This window comes from Mustelus asterias, chromosome 1, assembly GCF_964213995.1.
Source record: "Mustelus asterias chromosome 1, sMusAst1.hap1.1, whole genome shotgun sequence".
NCBI lineage: Eukaryota > Metazoa > Chordata > Chondrichthyes > Carcharhiniformes > Triakidae > Mustelus > Mustelus asterias.
Genome location: NC_135801.1, coordinates 84188215 through 84207143, shown reverse-complemented (window position 1 = coordinate 84207143; position 18929 = coordinate 84188215). Strand labels below are relative to the sequence as shown.

The following is an 18929-nucleotide window of genomic DNA, read 5'->3' as shown; positions in this document are numbered from 1 at the left end:
TGTTTATAATCTAGTAGTGCTCCAAATGAAAGGCGGCCCTAATTCACATTAAGACTTGGACTCCTAATGGTGCACATGTAATATCTTCAGTTTAAATTCCCCAATTTTACCTTTTCCTTTCCTGCAAGCAGTGACTTATTTGGTTCCATGGATATAGGCCATTCTCCAATAGTTTATTTATATGACCAATCTTCATCTGTAAACTTAGACAGTGAGTAATGACAGACTGTTAAACACTGGAGGCATCTCAGTCAAGACCACTGTTACCGATAGCTCATGTCCACAAGCTCACCGAGTATCATTTAGGAGTGGAAATCTGATCATATTTTCCTCACCACTTCTATAGCCCAGGAGCTTTGAGGAAAATTGTGAAGACTCATCTGCTGTTAAGCTAAACTTATTCCAAAGCAACTGGAGAAAGAACGGGCGGCATGGTAGCACACTGCTGCTTCACAGCTCCAGGGACCTGGGTTCGAATCCTGGCTCGGGTCGCTGTCTGTGTGGAGTTTGCGCATTCTCCCCGTGTCTGCGTGGGTTTCCTCCGGGTGCCCCGTTTTCCTCCCACAGTCCAAAGATGTGCGGGCTAGGTTGATTGGCCATTCTAAATTGCCCCTTAGTGTCCCGGAATGCATAGGTTAGAGAGGTTAGTGGGTAAATATGTAGGGATATGTGGATAGGGCCTGGGTGGGATTGTGGTTGGTGCAGACTCGAGGGGCCGAATGGCCTCTTTCTGCACTGTAGGATTCTATGATTCTATGAACCTGCATCTTTCCTGATATGCATTGGTCAATTCTGCACTATTCCACAACTTTTACTAACTAAACAATTGAAGGAGCCCCATATTCAATTCAGTAATTCCAATATTGTGAGCACAAAAACAACCAAGGCATCTACCCTACATAAGCAGAATGTTCTTCAGGATGGCTTGCTAAATGATTATTTTTCATTAATTAATAGATAGGTATGCAAACAGTTCATCCCTGATCTTGATCATCTTCTGAATGAAATCAGCAGGCTTTTTAACTGGGGGGAAGCATGGTTAAACCTGTTCTGATTTTATTTTATTTATTATTGTCACATGCATTGGGATACAGTAAGAAGTACTGTTTCGTGTGCACTATGCAGACAAAAATACAGTGCATAGAGTACAAAGGGGAGAGGGAAAGGAAAGAGTGCAGAATATAGTGTTGCAGTCACAGCTAGAATGTAGAGAAAGATCAACTTAATATAAGATAGGTCCATTCAAAGTCTGATGGCAACAGGGAAGAAGCTGTTCGGTTGGTACGTAGTCTCACTTTTGTATATTTTTCCAGACGGAAGAAAGTGGAAGAGTGTACGTCCGGAGTGCAGGGGGTCCTCGATTATGCTGGCTGCTTTTCTGAGGCAGCAGAAAGTGTAGACGGAATTAATGCATGGGAGACTGGTTTGCGTGATGGACTGGGCTACGTCCACAACCCTTTGTAGTTTCCTACCAAGTCTCTTGCCATAGCAAGTTGTGATGCATCCAGGAAGGATGCTTTCTATGGTGCATCTGTAAAAATTGGTTGAAGTCATAGCGGACATGCCAATTTTCCTAAGCCTCCTGAGAAAGTAGAGGCGCTGGTGGGCCTTCTTAACCATAGCGTCAGCTTGGAGAGAGTAGGACAGGTTGTTGGTGATCTGGACACCTAGAAACTTGAAGCTCTCGATCATTTCCACTTCACCACCGTTGATGTAAACAGGGGCATGTTCTCAACTATGCTTTCTGAAGTCGATGACTATCTCCTTCATTTTACTAACATTGAGGAAGAGATTATCGTCCTCTCCTGCCAAGTGTAAAATTCCAGTGGGAATTGCCAAATAGTAATCTAGAGCAGGAACTGTGGCTGAAATTTGCTTCCTAGACCAGGGCATTGAGACACTCTTACTTTGGTGAAGGTGAGTACTTTGGCATAGTGGTAATGTCACTAAACTCTCAATAACAAAGTGCCAAGCTAATTCTCTGGGTACATGGGTTCAAATCCTACGATGGCAGTTGGTGGAATTGAATTCAATTGATAAATCTAAAATTAAAAGCTAGTCTCTATAATAATGACCATGAAACCATTGTTGTAAAAACATATCCGATTCATTCATGTCCTACAGGAGATGAAATCTGCTGTCCGTACCTGATTTCTCTTGCATGTGACTCCATATTCACAGCAATGTGGTTGACTCTTAACTGCTGTAGGAAGCCATTCAGTTGTATCAAACCACTACAGAAAAGTCAGTAAGGAATGAAACTGGACGGACCACCTCCATCAGCCTTTGCAGGGTCAACAGGGCTGGGTTTGCCTTGCCCAACTAACTAACATCTGGTCTTGTGCCAAAATTGGAATTACTGAATTGAATTTGGAGCCCAATCAATTGTTTAGTTAGTAAAAGTTGTGTGACGATGAAGAATTGACGAATACATACTAGGAAAGAAGCAGGTTCTTGCTCCAGTTGCTTCAGAATGAGCTATCAATGTGAAGAGCAGGTAAGCCGTCACAATCTTCCTCAAAACTCCTAGGTTATAATAGGGGCAAGGAAAGTGCAACCAGATTTCCTGTCCACAGACTAGTCAAGCAACAGCCTAACAGAAACATACTCTCAGGGTCATATCACAGGCACCACAGTCACCATCCCTGGATATATCCTGTTGCACAGGCACAACGGATCCATAAGAGATGGTAGCACAGTGCTTTACAGTCGTGAGGGAAAAGCCCTGGGAGACCTCAACATTGACTCCAGAACCCGTGAAGTCTCTTAGCATTAGGCCAAACTTACTGATTTAGCACTCACCCCCATTCTTGCCTAAGAATCAGTACTCCTCAATGTGGAACACACTTGGAAGAAGCACTGAGGGTCGCAAGTGCACAAAGTGTACTCTGGGTGGTGGACTTCTGTAGCATCACTGCTGACCAAGCTGGTCAAGTCCTGAAGGACATAGCTGCTGGACTGAATTTGCGGCAGATGGCGAGTGAATCAACAAAAGGGAAAAAACCTACTTGACCTCATCTTCACCAACCTGCCTGCTACAGATGTATCAGTCCATGATTGCATTGGCAAAAGTGACCAACGCAGAGTCCTGGTGGAGACAAAGGCCCATCTTCATATTGAGGACACCCTCCATCAAGTTGTGTGGTATTCTAATGTGCTAAAAGGAATAGGTTTCGAATAGATCTGGCAAAAGTGGGAATCCATGAGGCATTGTGAACCATCAGCAGCAGCAGAATTCTGTTCAACCACAATCTGTAATCTCATAGCTTAACATATCCCCCACTCTACCATTGCCATCAAACTGGGGGATCAACCCTGGTGTGATGAAGAGTGCAACAGGACATGCCAGGAGCACCTAGCAACTATGCCTAGTTTAAGGCATAACTAAAAATTAGGTGTCAACCTGGTGAAGCTACAATGCAGAACCATCTGTGTACCAAAAGGGCTGAAGAATTTGTAACCATCTTCATCCAGAAGTACTGAGTGGATGATCCATCTCAGCCTACTCCTGTGGTCCAGGGGATCACAGATATCAGTCTTCAGCCAGTCTAATTCACTCGACGTGATATGAAGAAACAGTTGAAGAAACTGCATACTGCAAAGGCTATGGACCGTGACAACATTTTGCCAATACTGAAGACTTGTGCTCCAGGACTTGGTGCTACAACACTGGCATTTACCTAGCAATGTGGAAAATCGCCCAGGTATTCCTTGCCCATAAACAGCAGGACAAATCCAGCCCAACCAATTATCATCTCATCAGTCTACTCTTAATCATCGACAAAGTTATGGAAAGGATCATCAACAGTGTTATCCAATGACATTTTCTCACTGACGCTCATTTTGGGTTCCGCCAGGGCCACTCAGCTCCTGACCTCATTATAGCCCTGATCCAAACATAGACAAAAGAGCTGAACTCCAGAGGTAAAGTGAGAATGGCGGCCCTTGACATCAAGGCAGCATTTTACTGAGTGTGGCATCAAGGGGCCCTAGCAAAACTGAGTTAATGGGAAACGGGGAAAACACTCCGCTGGTTGGAGTCAAAGTTGTTGGCGGTCAATCATCTCAGTCCAGGGACATTATTGCAGGAGTTCCTCAAAGTAGTGTCCTAGGCCCAACCATCTTCAACTGTTCCATCAATGCTCTTTCCTCCATCACAAGGTCAGAAGCAAAAATGATTGCTGATGATTGCATAATGTTCAGCACCATTTGCAACCCCTCAGATGCTGCAGCATTCCGTGTCCATATGTAGCAAGACGTGGCCAACATTGAGGCTTGGGCTGATAAGTGGCGAGTAATATTTGTGCCACACAAATGCCAGTCAACAGCTACCTCCAGCAAGAGAATTTCACCATTTCCTTTTGGCACTCAGTAGCATTACCATTACTGAATCCCCCACTATCAACATATTGGATGTTCCCCATTGATCATAAATTGAACTGGACCTGTCATAATACTGCGACTACAAGAGCAGGTTAGAGGCTGGGAATTCGGTAGTCTGTTACTCACCAGCTGACTCCCAAAGCCTGTCCGCTACCTATAACGCACAAGTCAGGTGTGTGATGGAATATTCTCCACTTGCCTGGATGAGTGCAGCTCCAACAATGCTCAAGATGCTTGATACCATCCAGGACAAAGCAGCCTGATTGATTGGCAACCCATCCAACACCTTAAGTATTCATTCCCTGTATCACCAATGCACAGTGGCAGCAGTGTGTACCATCTACAAGATGCAATGCAGCATCCCACAAAGACTCCTTCAACAGCACCTTCCAAGCCTGCAACCTTGACCAACTAGAAGGACAAGGTCTGCAGATGCATGGGAACACACACTATTCAGATTTGTAACTAAATCACTGTTCCTGAGTTAAAATCCTGGAACTCCCTAACAGTCCTATATGACATGGACTGCAGCGATTCTAGAAAACTGCTCACCACCACCTTCTCAAGGCCAGTTAGAGATGGACAAGAAATGCTGGCCTAGGCAGCAAAGCGCACATCCTTAGAAAATAAATAAATAACAAATCTCTTGCTGCTAGCTCAAGACTGACCAGCGGTCAATATTGGAACCTTCCCTTGTTGATACGGCTAAGCCACACGCTGCCTTTATGAAAAGAGTCACTGAGGAAGTTGATTTAAAATTTGTAATGATTCAATTCAATATGTTTGAAATAATTCACATTTTTAAGAGAGATGATGGTTGAAGCAGACAATGTCTTTTCCCTGTTTCTTGCGGAAAAAATAATCTTAGCAATATTGAATTACTTTTGGTGTTTTATAAAGTTATTGTTGCTCACTTTCCTGAAGATTTTGATGATAGAAATTGAATATATCAGTGCACACAGAGTACCATCATCCTGTCATGGTCTCCACTATTTTTATTTATTTATCTTTTAGTGCTATAGTGGAAGCAGCAAGCTTTTTTACAAAAAGGTGTATATTAATGGATGTATTCTGCACAATAACTTTAATAGTTAATTTGCTTATAATTCTTTAAAATGATTTAAACCTTGATGCATTTTAAAATTGATTTTTTTTTTTTTAGAAACATAATTCAGAACTGACTTAGCCAAAGAAGACAGAGGGTAGCAGTGGAAGGGTGTTTTTCTGAATGGAGGTCTGTAACTAGTGGTGTTCCGCAGGGATCAGTGCTGGGACCTCTGCTGTTTGTAATATATAAAAATGACTTGGAAGAAAATGTATCTGGTCTGATTAGAAAGTTTGCAGATGATACTAAGATTGGCGGAGTTGCGGATAGTGATGAAGGTTGTCAGAGAATACAACAGGATATAGATAGACTGGAAAAATGGGCAAAGAAATGGAAGATGGAATTTAACCCGGACAAATGTGAGGTGATCCATTTTGGTAGAACCAATTCAGATGGGAGCTATAAAATAAATGGCAGAACCATCAGGAGCATGGACACACACAGGTCTGCGAGTACATGTCCACAGATCCTTAAAAGTGGCAGCACAAGTAGAAAAGGTGGTGAAGAAAGCATATGGCATGCTTGCCTTCATCGGATAGGGCGTCAAGTATAAAAGTTGGCAAATTATGTTACAGTTATATAAAACGTTGGTTAGGCCACATTCGAAATACTGTGTCCAATTCTGGTCACCACACTACCAGAAGGACGTGGGAGCTTTGGAGAGAGTCCAGAAAAGGTTTACCAGGATATTTCCTGGTATGGAGGGTATTAGCTATGAGGGAAGATTGAATAAACTGGGATTGTTCTCCCTGGAAAGACGGAGGCTGATGGGCGACTATTAGAAGTTTATAAAATTATGAGAGGTATAGACAGAGTGAACAGTTGGAAGCTTTTTCCTAGGGCAGAAATGACAATTATAAAGGGGTACAAGTTCAAGATAAAGGGGGGAAGGTTCAGTGGAGATGTGGGGGGGGGAGCTTTTTTTACAGAGGGTGGTGGGGGCCTGGAATGCACTGCCAAGTGAGGTGTTTGAGGCAGACACATTAGCCACATTTAAGACTTATCTTGATAGGCATATGAACAAACGGGGAATAGAGAGATATAAGCGGTTGGTCTAGATAGGACAATGTGATCGGCACAGGCATGGAGGGCCGAAGGGCCTGTTCCTGTGCTATAGTGTCCTTTGTTCTTTATATAGAAAATATTCGGCCCTTAGTGCCTGCATCACCATTCAATATGATCATGGCTGATCATGCACTTTCAGTATTCTACTCCTGCTTTTTCTCCATTCCCCTTGATCCCTTTAGCCGCAAGGGCCACGTCCAATTCCCTCTTGAATATATCTAACAAAAGCTTTTTGTGGTGGAGAATTCCACAAGTTCACAACTCTGAGTGAAGAAGCTCTTTCTCATCTCAGTCCTGAATAGCTTATCCCTTATTCTTAGAATGTGACCCCTAGTTCTCTACTTCCCCAACAATCGGGATCATTCTTCCCACATCTAGCTTGTCTAGTCCCATCAGGATTTTATATGTTTCTATGAGATCCCCTCTAGTTCTTCTAAATTCCAGTGAGTACAAGCACATCGGTCCAGTCTGTCTTCATATGTCAGTCCTGCCATTCCGGGAATCGGTCTGGTGAACCTTCGCTGGACTCCCTCGATAGCAAGAATGTCCTTCCTCAGACTAGGAGACCAAAACTGCACCCAATACTCAAGGTATGGCCTCACCAAGGCCCTGTATAACTGCAGCAAGACGTCCCTACTCCTATACGCAAATCCTCTTGCTATGAAGGCCAGCATGCCATTAGCTTTCCTCACCGCCTGCTGTACCTGCATGCCAACCTTCAGCGACTATTTCACCATGACAGCCAGGTCCCGTTTTCCTAAACTACCACCATTCAGATAATCTTCCTTCCTGTTTGTGCCACCAAAGTGGATAACCTCATATTTGTCCACCTTTTATTGTATTTGCCCACTCAGTCAGCCTGTCCAACTCACCCTGCAGCCTCTTAGCATCCTCCTCACAGCACACTCTGCCACCCAGCTTAGTGTCGTCTGCAAATTTGGAGATATTGCATTCAATTCCTTCATCCAAATCATTAGTATATATTGTGAACAGCTGGAGTCCTAGCACTGAACCATGCGGTGCCCCACTCGTCACTGACTGCCCCTCTGAAAAGGACCCGTTTATTCCCACTCTCTACTTCCTGTCTGCCAACCAGTTCCCTATCCACATCAATACATTACCCCCAGTACCATGATCTTTAATTTTACTCATTAATCTCTTGTGTGGGACCCTGTCGAAAGCCGTTTGAAAGTCCAGATACCCAACTTCCATTGGATCACCCTTGTCCACTCTACTGGCCACATCCTCAAAAAAATCCAGAAGATTTATCGAGCATGATTTTAGTGAATCATGCTGACTTGGACCAGAAATCAGCATGGTACATAGCTGCTTGCGATTTCTTGTCTCCCTACTTCAGAAGAAAATGTCAGGCTAACTGATTTATAATTCCTTGTTTTCTCTCTCCTTCCTTTTTTAAAAAGTGGAATTACATTAGCTACCTTCCAATCCATTGGAACTCTTCCAACATCTATAGAATGCTGGAAAATGATCACCAACGTGTCCACTATTTCTAGGGCCACTTAAGTACTCTGGGATGCAGAGCATCAGGCCCTAGCAACTTATTGGGTTTTAATTCCAGGAATTTCCCCAATACAATTTCTAGACTAATAAGGATTTCCTTCAGTTCCTCCTTCATGCTAGACCCTGTGTCCCCTAATATTTCTGGAAGGTTATTCCTTCGTGAAGACAGGTCCAAAGTATTTGTTCAGCTGGTCTGCCATCTCTTTGTTGCCCATTGTGTATTCACCTGATTCTAACTGTGTGGGACCTACATTTATATTTGTCAGTCTTTTTTTTTCTTCACATACCTGCAGCAGCTTTTGCAGTCAGTTTTTATGTTTTATGCAAACTTACTTATTCTATTTTTCCCTTCCAAATTAACCCCTTTGTCCTCCTCAGCTGAACTTTAAATTTCTCCCAGTCCTCAGTTTGGTGCTTTTTCTGGGCAGTTTATATGTCTCCTTTCTGGCTTTAATCCATAAAATTCTGAAAGTGAATTTACTTTAGGAAAGAGGTCATTGTGTTGGTAAAATTAGCTTAATAGATGGCTATGTTTTTATGTATTTTGGAAGTCTTAACAAATGAGAGTCCCAGCTGATGTAGAAACTCTGGAGAAAGTTAATTGGCACATATTCACAGGTGTAAATGAATAAAATTATGACATTTACTTAAAATATGTAGAAAGAAAATGATTATTAAAAAAATTTCTGATGCAATTTATTAATTGATGCATCCGCCGTAGAAGGATTTTTATTGATTCATTTGAGTCGTTGTCACAAAAATGTGTAATTTCCCTCTACCTTCAACTATTGAACTATTTTCTTCTGACGTAAAGAGACAAGAAATTGCAAGCAGCTATGCCCCATGCTGATTTCTGATATGAGTGCATTACATTCATCAGCACTTAAACAATGCTACTGATTTTTAACCAATTATTTACATTCCCCCCCCCCCAAATCCATTATCCATTCTGAATGGAGTATACTCATTTCACTACTTGACTGACAGCTAACTCGGCATCTCCATTGAAAACAAAAAATTAAATGTCAGAAAAATCTATTGTTTGAAATGTGTCCATCCCCCTGAATAGAATATTCAAGAAATGGTCCTACTTAATTGGCAATAATTAGTTTAGTCTGCGTATTTTGGGGTAGAAAAGACAAAATGGGAAGGGATACTTGGTTTTTAAAAAAGTAATGATTAAGTGTATTTTTCAGTGGAAGGAAGGTAGCAATAAGAAAACCTATAGTGGCTCACCTGTCATCTGAACCCTAATTGAGCTGAAATGAGACTATGATGTGTGTTTTTTTAATTCCCTCACTCGACAAGTGGCTGGAGGTAAATGTACAAACTTCAATGTACAGTAGGTTTTCTGGCCTCTGAATTGCATACAAGAAAAACAAACATTTTAATTAAAGTTTCTTTAACTACCTTTTTTTCCCCCTTCTAATTATCACCCTTTCCTGGTTTCTTCTGATGCTGGAAAACTGTTATGGACTTTCTGGCAACTTGCCTAAGTGACGTTGTTCTTATGATAACCTGGATTCATTGACTTACTAACTGTTCTGGGGGGGCGTCAGTAAATATTGGTCAAGACTTGGTGCCTTGATTGATTTCATTCTCCTTTCTGTAGCCCATTAAACCTGGATGCTGGGTCAATTGATACTTTCAAGACTGAGATTTTTATTGGATAAGGGTATCTCAAGAGTGTTGGAGCAAAGCTGGGTTAATGAAATTAAGATACATGGTGGCCATGACCTAATTGAATGGGGAATAGGCTCAAGGGGCTCACTAGCATATTGTAGTTCCTATCTTTCTATATAACTTACCTGCTCCCCCTGCTTTACATTGTCACAACTAAAATCAGAAACCTACTATTAGGAGAAGTCACAACTCTATCATTCCAACACAATACATTGGTACTTCAGCACCCTTCAAACAACATTTCTTTTGTTTTTGGAGAACTAGACTGATATTATGTCTATTATTATATCTTTTTTTTCTTCCAGCTCGTGAAGCTTTGCCCACATGGGACAAACAGATCCAATCCCTTTGTTTCCAAGTGAACAATCTACTGGAGAAGATCAGCCAAGCTGCCCCAGAGTGGACAGCACAGGCAATGGAAGCTCAGATGTCACAGTAATAGCTCCAACCAAATTTATGGAATTGCAGCCGCCATCAAGATTTCAAGATTCAGTTCTCCCCGTATTTAAAATATTGAATTTGTTCCTTCCAGAACTTAATTTGCAGTTGTTTATTTAAAATCTTTTTACAAGAATAGGGAGCTCGTTTCCATCACGCCTGCATTGAGTTTGGAAGTATTTTCTTCAATTACACTGGATCCAAAATAGCACCATAGTCACTAGTGAAGGGGGTTCTGTTGTGAATGCAGCAATGGGATTTGTTTCCTGTGAGTTTGGTTGCTCTTTGTTGAATTCGAATAACTGTAGCCCAGTTTGCTATCACAGTGTGGTTTAATTAGGAAACAGCAAACCTTTATTTTTGACCCTCTTATCAAAGGAAGTCAATCCAGAATCTTTGAGAATTGTTTGCTGAATTCTGAAGAAAAGAACGGATCGAGTCTGTGCTAACACAACTTGTTCAAGAAAATAAACCCTTACTTTGAGAATGTCTTCTTTTTCCAATGAATTAACTGTATATTTAAAAAGCCCCTTTGCCTTTGCTATTGCTATGACAAAACTGTTTTTGTTTTACAGATTTTCCTTTTTTAAAAAAAATAAAAGGTTGATTTTTCTTTTGCTCTTCAAGATGACTGATCATATTTGTGAATGGAACCTTTCTCAATTCGTTCTAGTTATAGTATTTATTCATTTAGTGCGTTCATGGTCCCAGAACCAAGCAATAATTTTGTCATTGGCTAAATGGAGTTCTTTAAGACTCGCATCAAGTTTAGCCAGCGGACACTCCTCGACAATGTGAGTCATTGAATTGACTATACTCTCAGCTGCAGCCTGGATGGTCTTGGTGACCCCACTGGTGTTGGATAGCTGCGCAGAGACCTTGGCCTATCTGGAAACAGTTTGAAAAGGCCTACTTATGCCATGGGAGATTAAAGCCGGGTAGACGAGCAGTGAGAGAGTAGTGTCTGATGGATGTTTTCTCCTGCTAATCCTCCTGCCTGCAGCTGGTTACTCTTTAGCGTGCTGGCTTTGACATATGGGGTGACATGAGGGAAAGCATATTTCTAGTGGGTTGTACAGAACAAAGATGCCTAACTTTCTAATTACAGAAAATTATCACCCTAACTGTTACTTTCTGCAGCTGTTTACTTTGTTAGTTTTGAATTAGGTAGGCAATTCATTGGATAATGGGCACTTTTGTACTGGAGAACTGGATTGGGATGCTCACTCAAAACCTAGCTCAGCTTAATATATGTCTACATTAATCGCATCATTTTCTCACTAGCAGGTAAATCTATTTTAATTTTCTTTAAACAAAGCAAATAATGAGGTCATACAGAAAGTTTACACTCTGCACGAATAAACGATTATAATTGGTTATTTCCCAGGTACTCAGACCAAAACTGTGGGCGGCCAGAGGTGGTGATAGCGAAATCAGGGATTATCTTACAGCAGAACTAAAAGGCTGCTTGAAAATATATCCTTGGTTATAACCATGGGCCCGATTTTGCCAAAATTTCGGGCGCAAAATCGTGGTAAAGTTGGGCGTCGGGCCTAAAACGCGGTCCAGACCCAACCCAAGGCCAATCGCGCCTTTACCAACGGCCGATCCGGCACTCGCCCGAATCGGCCAGCGGGCCGATTTAAATGCATTTGCATGCATTTAAATCAGCATAATGAAGCCCGCGCCCAACTTGCCCAAGGATTCCCACTTTACGAGGCTCCGATCTGATCGGCGCCCGTGCATTTACCATGTTGCTGAATTCAAGTCCGATGGGGCTTCAACTCAGCAACCGAATCGCCCCCGACCACCCTTCGCGGACCGCCCCCACAAACCACCCCGGCAGTCCAATCGGACCACCCTGGGGTGCAGGCCCCATCAGCAGCCTCCCCCCCCCCCCCCCCCCCGCCTTGAGATCGGACCCCCCGGGCCCCCGACCTACATTGATCGTTGGTGTCCGTCGAAAGCATCTTGCGATCCTGGATCCTGGCCTTGCTCCGGGGGTCCTGATGGGTAGGATGACGTCTCTTCACTGGGGGGGGGGGGGCGGGGGGAGAATGTGACATCTCTTCCCTGAGGGGGGGGGGGCGGGGGATGTGACATCTCTTTCCTGAGTGGGGGGGGCTGTGACATCTCTGCCCCTGGGGGGGGGGGGTGGAGACGTCACATCCCCCCCACTCCCCCCCCCACCCTCAGTGAAGAGACGTCACATGCCCCCCCCCCCCCCAAAAGGGAAGAGACGTCAGATCCCCCCCTACCCCACCCCACCCCCCCCCTCAGGGAAGGGATGTCAGATCCCTGCCCCCCCCCCTACCTCAGGGAAGGGATGTCACATCCCCACCTGCCCCCCCCCTCAAAGGGAAGTGACGTCACATCCCCCACCCCCACCAGGGAAAGTCAAAGGCAACGCAGACAGCAGTGCTGTCAGCGCTGCCTTTGACTTTCGCGCTCTGGTGCGCTGAGTGCTGTCGGCTTCGAACTGCGCATGCACAGTTCGGTGCTCCGACAGATGCAAATGCGCTAGGACCCGCCCCGAAAAAAAGCGTATGGGCGCGCTGGAGCGCGGCTGCCGGGCGCGGGTCTGATTTACGCCCGCACCCGGCACTTAGAGCCGATTTGGTAAAATCGGCCCCCAAGTCTTAAAACTTGCATTTATATAAAATACTTAATTTCTCAAGGCCAATCTGAATTTTTCAGGCCAAGCAGGGTTGGGGAGGTAGGAGATAAGCATGGGTGGGGGAGAGGGAAGATGTGCTGAGGAAAGGGAATGCAGAACAGCAGGGTTTAGAACATCTGAGATAATTGAATAGCTGGCATTTAAGGAAGTGAGAAATGCATCTCGATGTCACTATGTACGGGAAATTGCAATCAGAAGTGAGGAAATGAAATAAGGTTAACGAGCTGGTGGAAAAACTACCGTATGTAGCTGGTTGGCAGTGGTGAGTGTTGGTGGTGGAAGGCAGGCATTTAGATAGGGGATGCAGCCATACTGCTATGTTGGGAGAGAGGGGGGGGGGGCGGGGACAAATAGGGGAGGTCCATGACCCCTGTTCAGGGTGGCGGAAGTTTATGTTCAATTGGGTAAGAAGATGAAGTTTCTGATCAGGTAGGGAACCTTTGGATCATGTCATCGTTTAATTTTACCAATTGTTTCTGATGTTGCTTCAAAGATTCTTGCTGCTTGGACTTGCTGTTGTTTTCCAAGAGTTTTAAGGGGGTTCTGTTTCTCTCCAATATATAGGTTTGTTTCTACACGTGGGCTGCATTCCTTTGTGCACTCATGAATGCACACTTTGAAATTCTTTTACTTTGATTTCAATTTAAAGGTGCAATGCATTGAAATTAGATTAAATGTATTACCTTGTTCATTTGTCCATTTTTATTGACACCATAATCATTGAATGTTTTCTGAGACTATTATTGATTCAGAGTACCTTTCGGGGTGATGCACAAACATTAGGTGTACACCAGTCATTTTACATGTCAAATAATACATTAACAGCACCATTTACCAGGACAACACTATTGAAATTCTGAAACCACTTCCCTCCTGAAGGAAAGTTCTGCATAAATATATCCTGATTCTCTAAGCCAATTAATTAAAATTCAGAATATTTATCCATCCGTAGCTCTGTTACTCAGCCTTAGCCCGCTGCCCTGCACAGATGATAAACCTTTGGTCTTAGTAATACAAAGAATCTTGTATCCTATTAAATGTTTGATCATCTCAGTATGTGCTTATGCCTGTTGCAACCCATCAGCTTTTTCTTCCCCCTATCTTAAGACATATTAGATCATGAGACATAGGAGCAGAATTAAGCCACTCGGCCCATCGAGTCTGCTCTGCCATTCAATCATGGCTGATATTTTTCTCATCCGCATTCTCCTGCCTTTTCCCCATAACCCCTGATCCTCTTATTAATCAAGAACCAATCTCTGTCTTAAAGACACTCAATGACCTGGCCTCCACAGCCTCCTGCAGCAAAGAGCTCCACATATTCACCACTCTCTGGCTGAAGAAATTCCTCCTCATCTCTGTTTTAAAGGATCGTCCCTTTAGCCTGAGGTTGTGCCCTCTGGTTCTAGTTTTTCCTACTAGCGGAAACATCCTCTCCACGTCCACTCTATCCAGGCCTCGCAGTATCCTGTAATTTTCAATAAGATCCCCCCCTCATCCTTCTAAACTCCCAACAAATACGGACCCGGAGTCCTAACCGTTCCTCATACAACAGGCTCTTCATTCTAGGGATCGTTCTTGTGAACCTCCTCTGGACCCTTTCCAAGGCCAGCACATCCTTCCTTAGATATGGGGCCCAAAACTGGGGTCTGACCAGAGCTTTATACAGCTTCAGAAGTACATTCTTGCTCTTGTATTCTAGCTCTCTTGACATGAATGCTAACATTGCACTTGCCTGCCTAACTGTCGACTGAACCTGCACGTTAACCTTAAGAGAATCTTGAACAATGACTCCCAAGTCCTTTTGTGTTTCTGGTTTCCTAAGCATTTTCCCATTTAGAAAATAGTCTATGCCTCCATTCCTCCTTCCAAAGTGCATAACCTCACACATTGTATTCCATCTGCCAATTCTTTGCCCACTCTCCTAACTTGTCCAAGTCCTTCTGCAGTCCCCCTGCTTCCTCAATACTACCTGTCCCTCTACATATCTTTGTATCATCTGCAAACTTAGTAACAGTGCCTTCAGTTCCTTCCTCCAAATCATTAATGTATATTGTGAAAAGTGGTCCCAGCACTGACCCCTGAGGCACACCACTCATCACCGGCTGCCATCCTGAAAAAGACCCCTTTATCCCCACTCTCTGCTTTCTGCCAGTCAGCCAAACCTCTATCCATGCTAGGATCTTGCCCTTAACACCATGGGCACTTAACTTATTTAACAGTCTCCTATGCAGCACCTTGTTAAAGACCTTCTGGAAATCTAAATAAATCATGTCCATGGTTCTCCTTTAACTTCCTTGATACCTCCTCAAAGAACTCTTAACAGATCTGTCAGACATGACCTCCCCTTGACAAAGCCGTGCTGACTCTGTCCTACTTTATCATGCACTTCCAAGTACTCTGCGATCTCATCTTTAATAATGGACTCTAAAATCTTGCCAATGACCGAAGTCAGGCTAACCAGTCTATAATTTCCCGTTTGCTGCCTCCCTCCCTTTTTAAACAGCGGGTGTTACATTAACTACTTTCCAGTCCTCTGGTACCCTCCCTGCCTCCAGTGATTCCTGAAAGATCACCTCCAATGCCTCCACAATTTCCTCAGCTATTTCTTTTAGAACATTGGGATATAGTCCATCCGGCCCAGGTGATTTATCCACCTTCAGACCTTTCAGCTTCCCCAGAATCTTCTCCTTAGTGATGGCCACTACACTCACCTGTGCCCCCTGACTCTCCTTGAGCTCTGGCATCCCACTGGTGTCTTCCACCGTGAAGACTGATGCAAAGTAACTATTCAGTTCCTCTGCCATTTCTTTGTTTCCTATTATTGTTTTTCCAGCCTCATTTTCCAGTGGTCCAATGGCTATTTTTGCCTCTCTCTTACCTTTTATATATTGAAAAAAACTCTTCCTATCTTTTATATTACTAGCTAGCTTACACTCATTTAATCTTCTCTCCCCCCTCTCTCTCCTCCCCCCCCCCCCCCCCCCCACCTTATTGCTTTTTTAGTTGTCCTCTGCTCGCTTTTAAAGGCTTCCCAATCCTCTGGCTTCCCACTAATCCTTGCCACTTTGTATGCTTTTTTTTTTGCGTTTATGTTGTCCTTGACTTCCCTCATCAGCCATGGATGCCTCATCCTCCCCTTAGCATGTTTCCTCCTCCTTGGGATGAATTTCTGTTGTGCCTCCTGAATAACTCTCAAACTCCTGCCATTGCTGTTCCACTGTCTTCCCTGCTAGGCTCCCTTTCCAATCAACTCTGGCTGGCTCCTCCCTCATGTGTTTGTAGTTACCTTTATGTAATTGTAATACCATTACATCTGATTCCAGCTTCTCCCCCTCAAACTGCAGGGTAAATTCTATCATATTGTGGTCACTGCTCCCTAAGGGTTCCTTCACCTTAATTTCCCTAATCAAGTCTGCCTCATTACACCAAATCCAGAATAGCCTGTTCCCTGGTAGGCTGTGTCACAACCTGCTCCAAAAAACCATCTCTTAGACATTCCACAAATTCATTTTCTTGGGATCCGCTACCTATCTGATTTTCCCAGTCCACCTGCATATTGAAGTCCCCCATGATTATTATAATATTGCCTTTTTTTAAATGCCTTTTCTATCTCCTGATTTATTTTCTGCCCCACATCCTGACTACTGCTAGGGGGCCTGTACATAATCCCATCAGGGTCTTTTTACCTTTGCGATTCCTCAACTCGACCCACAGAGATTCTATGCCTTCTGATTCTATATCACTTCAATTTAACTTCATTCCTTACTAACACATATCCTTGGATATTTAGATCCCAGCCCTGATCCCCTTGCAGCCACGTCTGTGATGCCCACAACATTGTACCGGCCAATTTCAATGTGCGCAACAAGCTCATTTACCTTGTTCCGTAAACTGCGCACATTTAGGTACAACACCCTCAGTCCTGCATTGACCACCTTCTCATATTTGTCACCTTTTTTGAGGTTAGATTTCTGCCACCTTCTACACACTCTGTTCTATTCCCCCCAATATTTAGTTTAAAGCCCTAGTTATACGATTCGCCGGGACTCTGATCCCAGCACAATTCAGATGAAGACCATCCCATCAGAACAGGTCCTCTCTTCCCCAATACTGGTGCCAATATCCCATGAATTCAAACCCATTCCTCCCACACCAATCTTTGAGCCACGCATTTACCTCCTTAATCTTATTGACCCTGTGCCAATTAGCTCGTGGCTCAGGCAGTAATCCAGAGATTATTACCTTTTTGGTTCTGCTTTTTAATTTAGCTCCTAGCTGTTCATACTCCCTTAGCAGAACCTTTGTACCTGTTCTACCTATGTCATTGGTACCTATGTGGACCACGACAACTGGGTCTTTCCCCTCCCACTCCAAGTTCCTCTGCAGCCCAGATGAGATATCCCGAACCCGAGCACCAGGCAGGCAACACAACCTTCGGGATTCTCAATCCTGGTCACGGAGAACAGTGTCAATGCCCCTAACTATACTATCCCCAATTACGACTACATTTTTTTTTCTTCCCCCCCCCACTTGAATGGCTGCCTGTACCACGGTGCCGTTGTCAGTTTGCTCATCCTCCCTGCAGTACCCGTTCCCATCTACACAGGGAGCAGGAATCTCAAACCTGTTAGACAGGTTCAGGGACTGAGGCTCCTGCAACTCTTCAGCCTGGATCCCTCTACCTGCCTTACTCGCAGCCACACCCTCCTGTCCCTGACCACTGGCCGAATTCAAGGTATTTAATCCAAGAGGTCTGATTGCCTCCTGAAACACAGTGTCCAGGTATCTCTCCCCCTCCCTGATGTGTCGAAGCTCAGAATCCAGCTTATCCACTCTGAGCCAGAGTTCCTCAAGCAACCAACGCTTACTAGAGCCGCGCTCACTGGGAACCACAATGGAGTCCACCAGCTCCCACATCATGCATGAACAACACATCACCTGACCCACCATCTCTATTTTATTTAATTAGTTTTTAATTTGGGTTTTAAATTTTTAAAAGTTACATATTTCCTTATTACCTCAGTCTCAACGCAATGTCAGTAATTTAAATTGGTTTTCAGATTTAGTACATCTCCCTGTTAGCCAATCAAATCACAGCCCTCCTGTGATGTCACTTTTAAGTATTTTTAGTCCAAACTCTTTGTCAGTTTCAGAGAATTAAGAGTAACCCTTACTGACCAATCAGCACTCTCCCTTACTGACCAATCAGCACTCTCCCTTACTGACCAATCAGCACTCTCCCTTACTGACCAATCAGCGCTCTCCCTTACTGACCAATCAGCACTCTCCCTTACTGACCAATCAGCGCTCTCCCGTACTGACCAATCAGCACTCTACTGACCAATCAGCACTCTCCCTTACTGACCAATCAGCACTCTCCCTTACTGACCAATCAGCACTCTTCCTTGTAGCCTCTGCTGCCTGTTTCACCTAATGCCTCACAGCCAGGCAGCACTCACCGCGCAGTCGGAGCAGCAGTGTGAGGCCTTTGTTTTTATAGGCGCAACTTACAAAGCCCTGGAACTGGTTTTAACCATTTGTACAAACAACCAGCCAAGTTCAGTTGAGAGCTGACTCAGCTGATTCCTGTTGCAGGAATGCACTAGAGTGTAGCTTTTAACTTCCCAAATAAGAACTAATTTAGCTCACCCTGAAAGCAAGTTTAATGACTACTTACCTCCTTATAATTTACCACTTGAACTCCCTGTTTTCATCCAACACCAAAAGCACTCCTCACAGTCAGGCAGCACTCACCGTGCAGTCAGACTCATGTTAGACTCATGTCCTAAAATCTTGCAGATTGATAGCAAATGTAACTACACTATTTAAAAGAGGGGTGAGGGAAAACAAAACTACAGGTCTGTTACCCTGACAAGCAGTAGAGAAAATGCTAGAATCTATTCTGAGGGATGTGATTGCTCAACAAGGTAGATGCTGAGAATATGGTTCCCATGGTTGGAAAGCCTAAAACAGAGGTTAGCCATTTAGGACTGAGGTGAGAAATTCATTCTCTTGGAGAATTGTGTATCTTTCAATTTCTCTATCCAGAGGAAT

At 43.8% G+C, this 18929-nt stretch overlaps 1 protein-coding gene across 4 annotated transcripts in view; it reads left to right on the top strand.

The window, feature by feature from the left end:
• The window catches only part of cops4 (COP9 constitutive photomorphogenic homolog subunit 4 (Arabidopsis)), a 59158-nt gene extending 48337 nt beyond the window's left edge, over positions 1-10821 (top strand). For all 4 annotated transcript variants that reach the window (XM_078214402.1, XM_078214429.1, XM_078214420.1 and 1 more), the window contains exon 10: positions 10063-10821. In XM_078214402.1, the coding sequence (XP_078070528.1) occupies positions 10063-10196 (134 nt within the window). In that variant the 3' untranslated portion in view covers positions 10197-10821. The remainder of the gene's footprint in view (positions 1-10062) is intronic.
• Positions 10822-18929: the final 8108 nt, after the last annotated feature.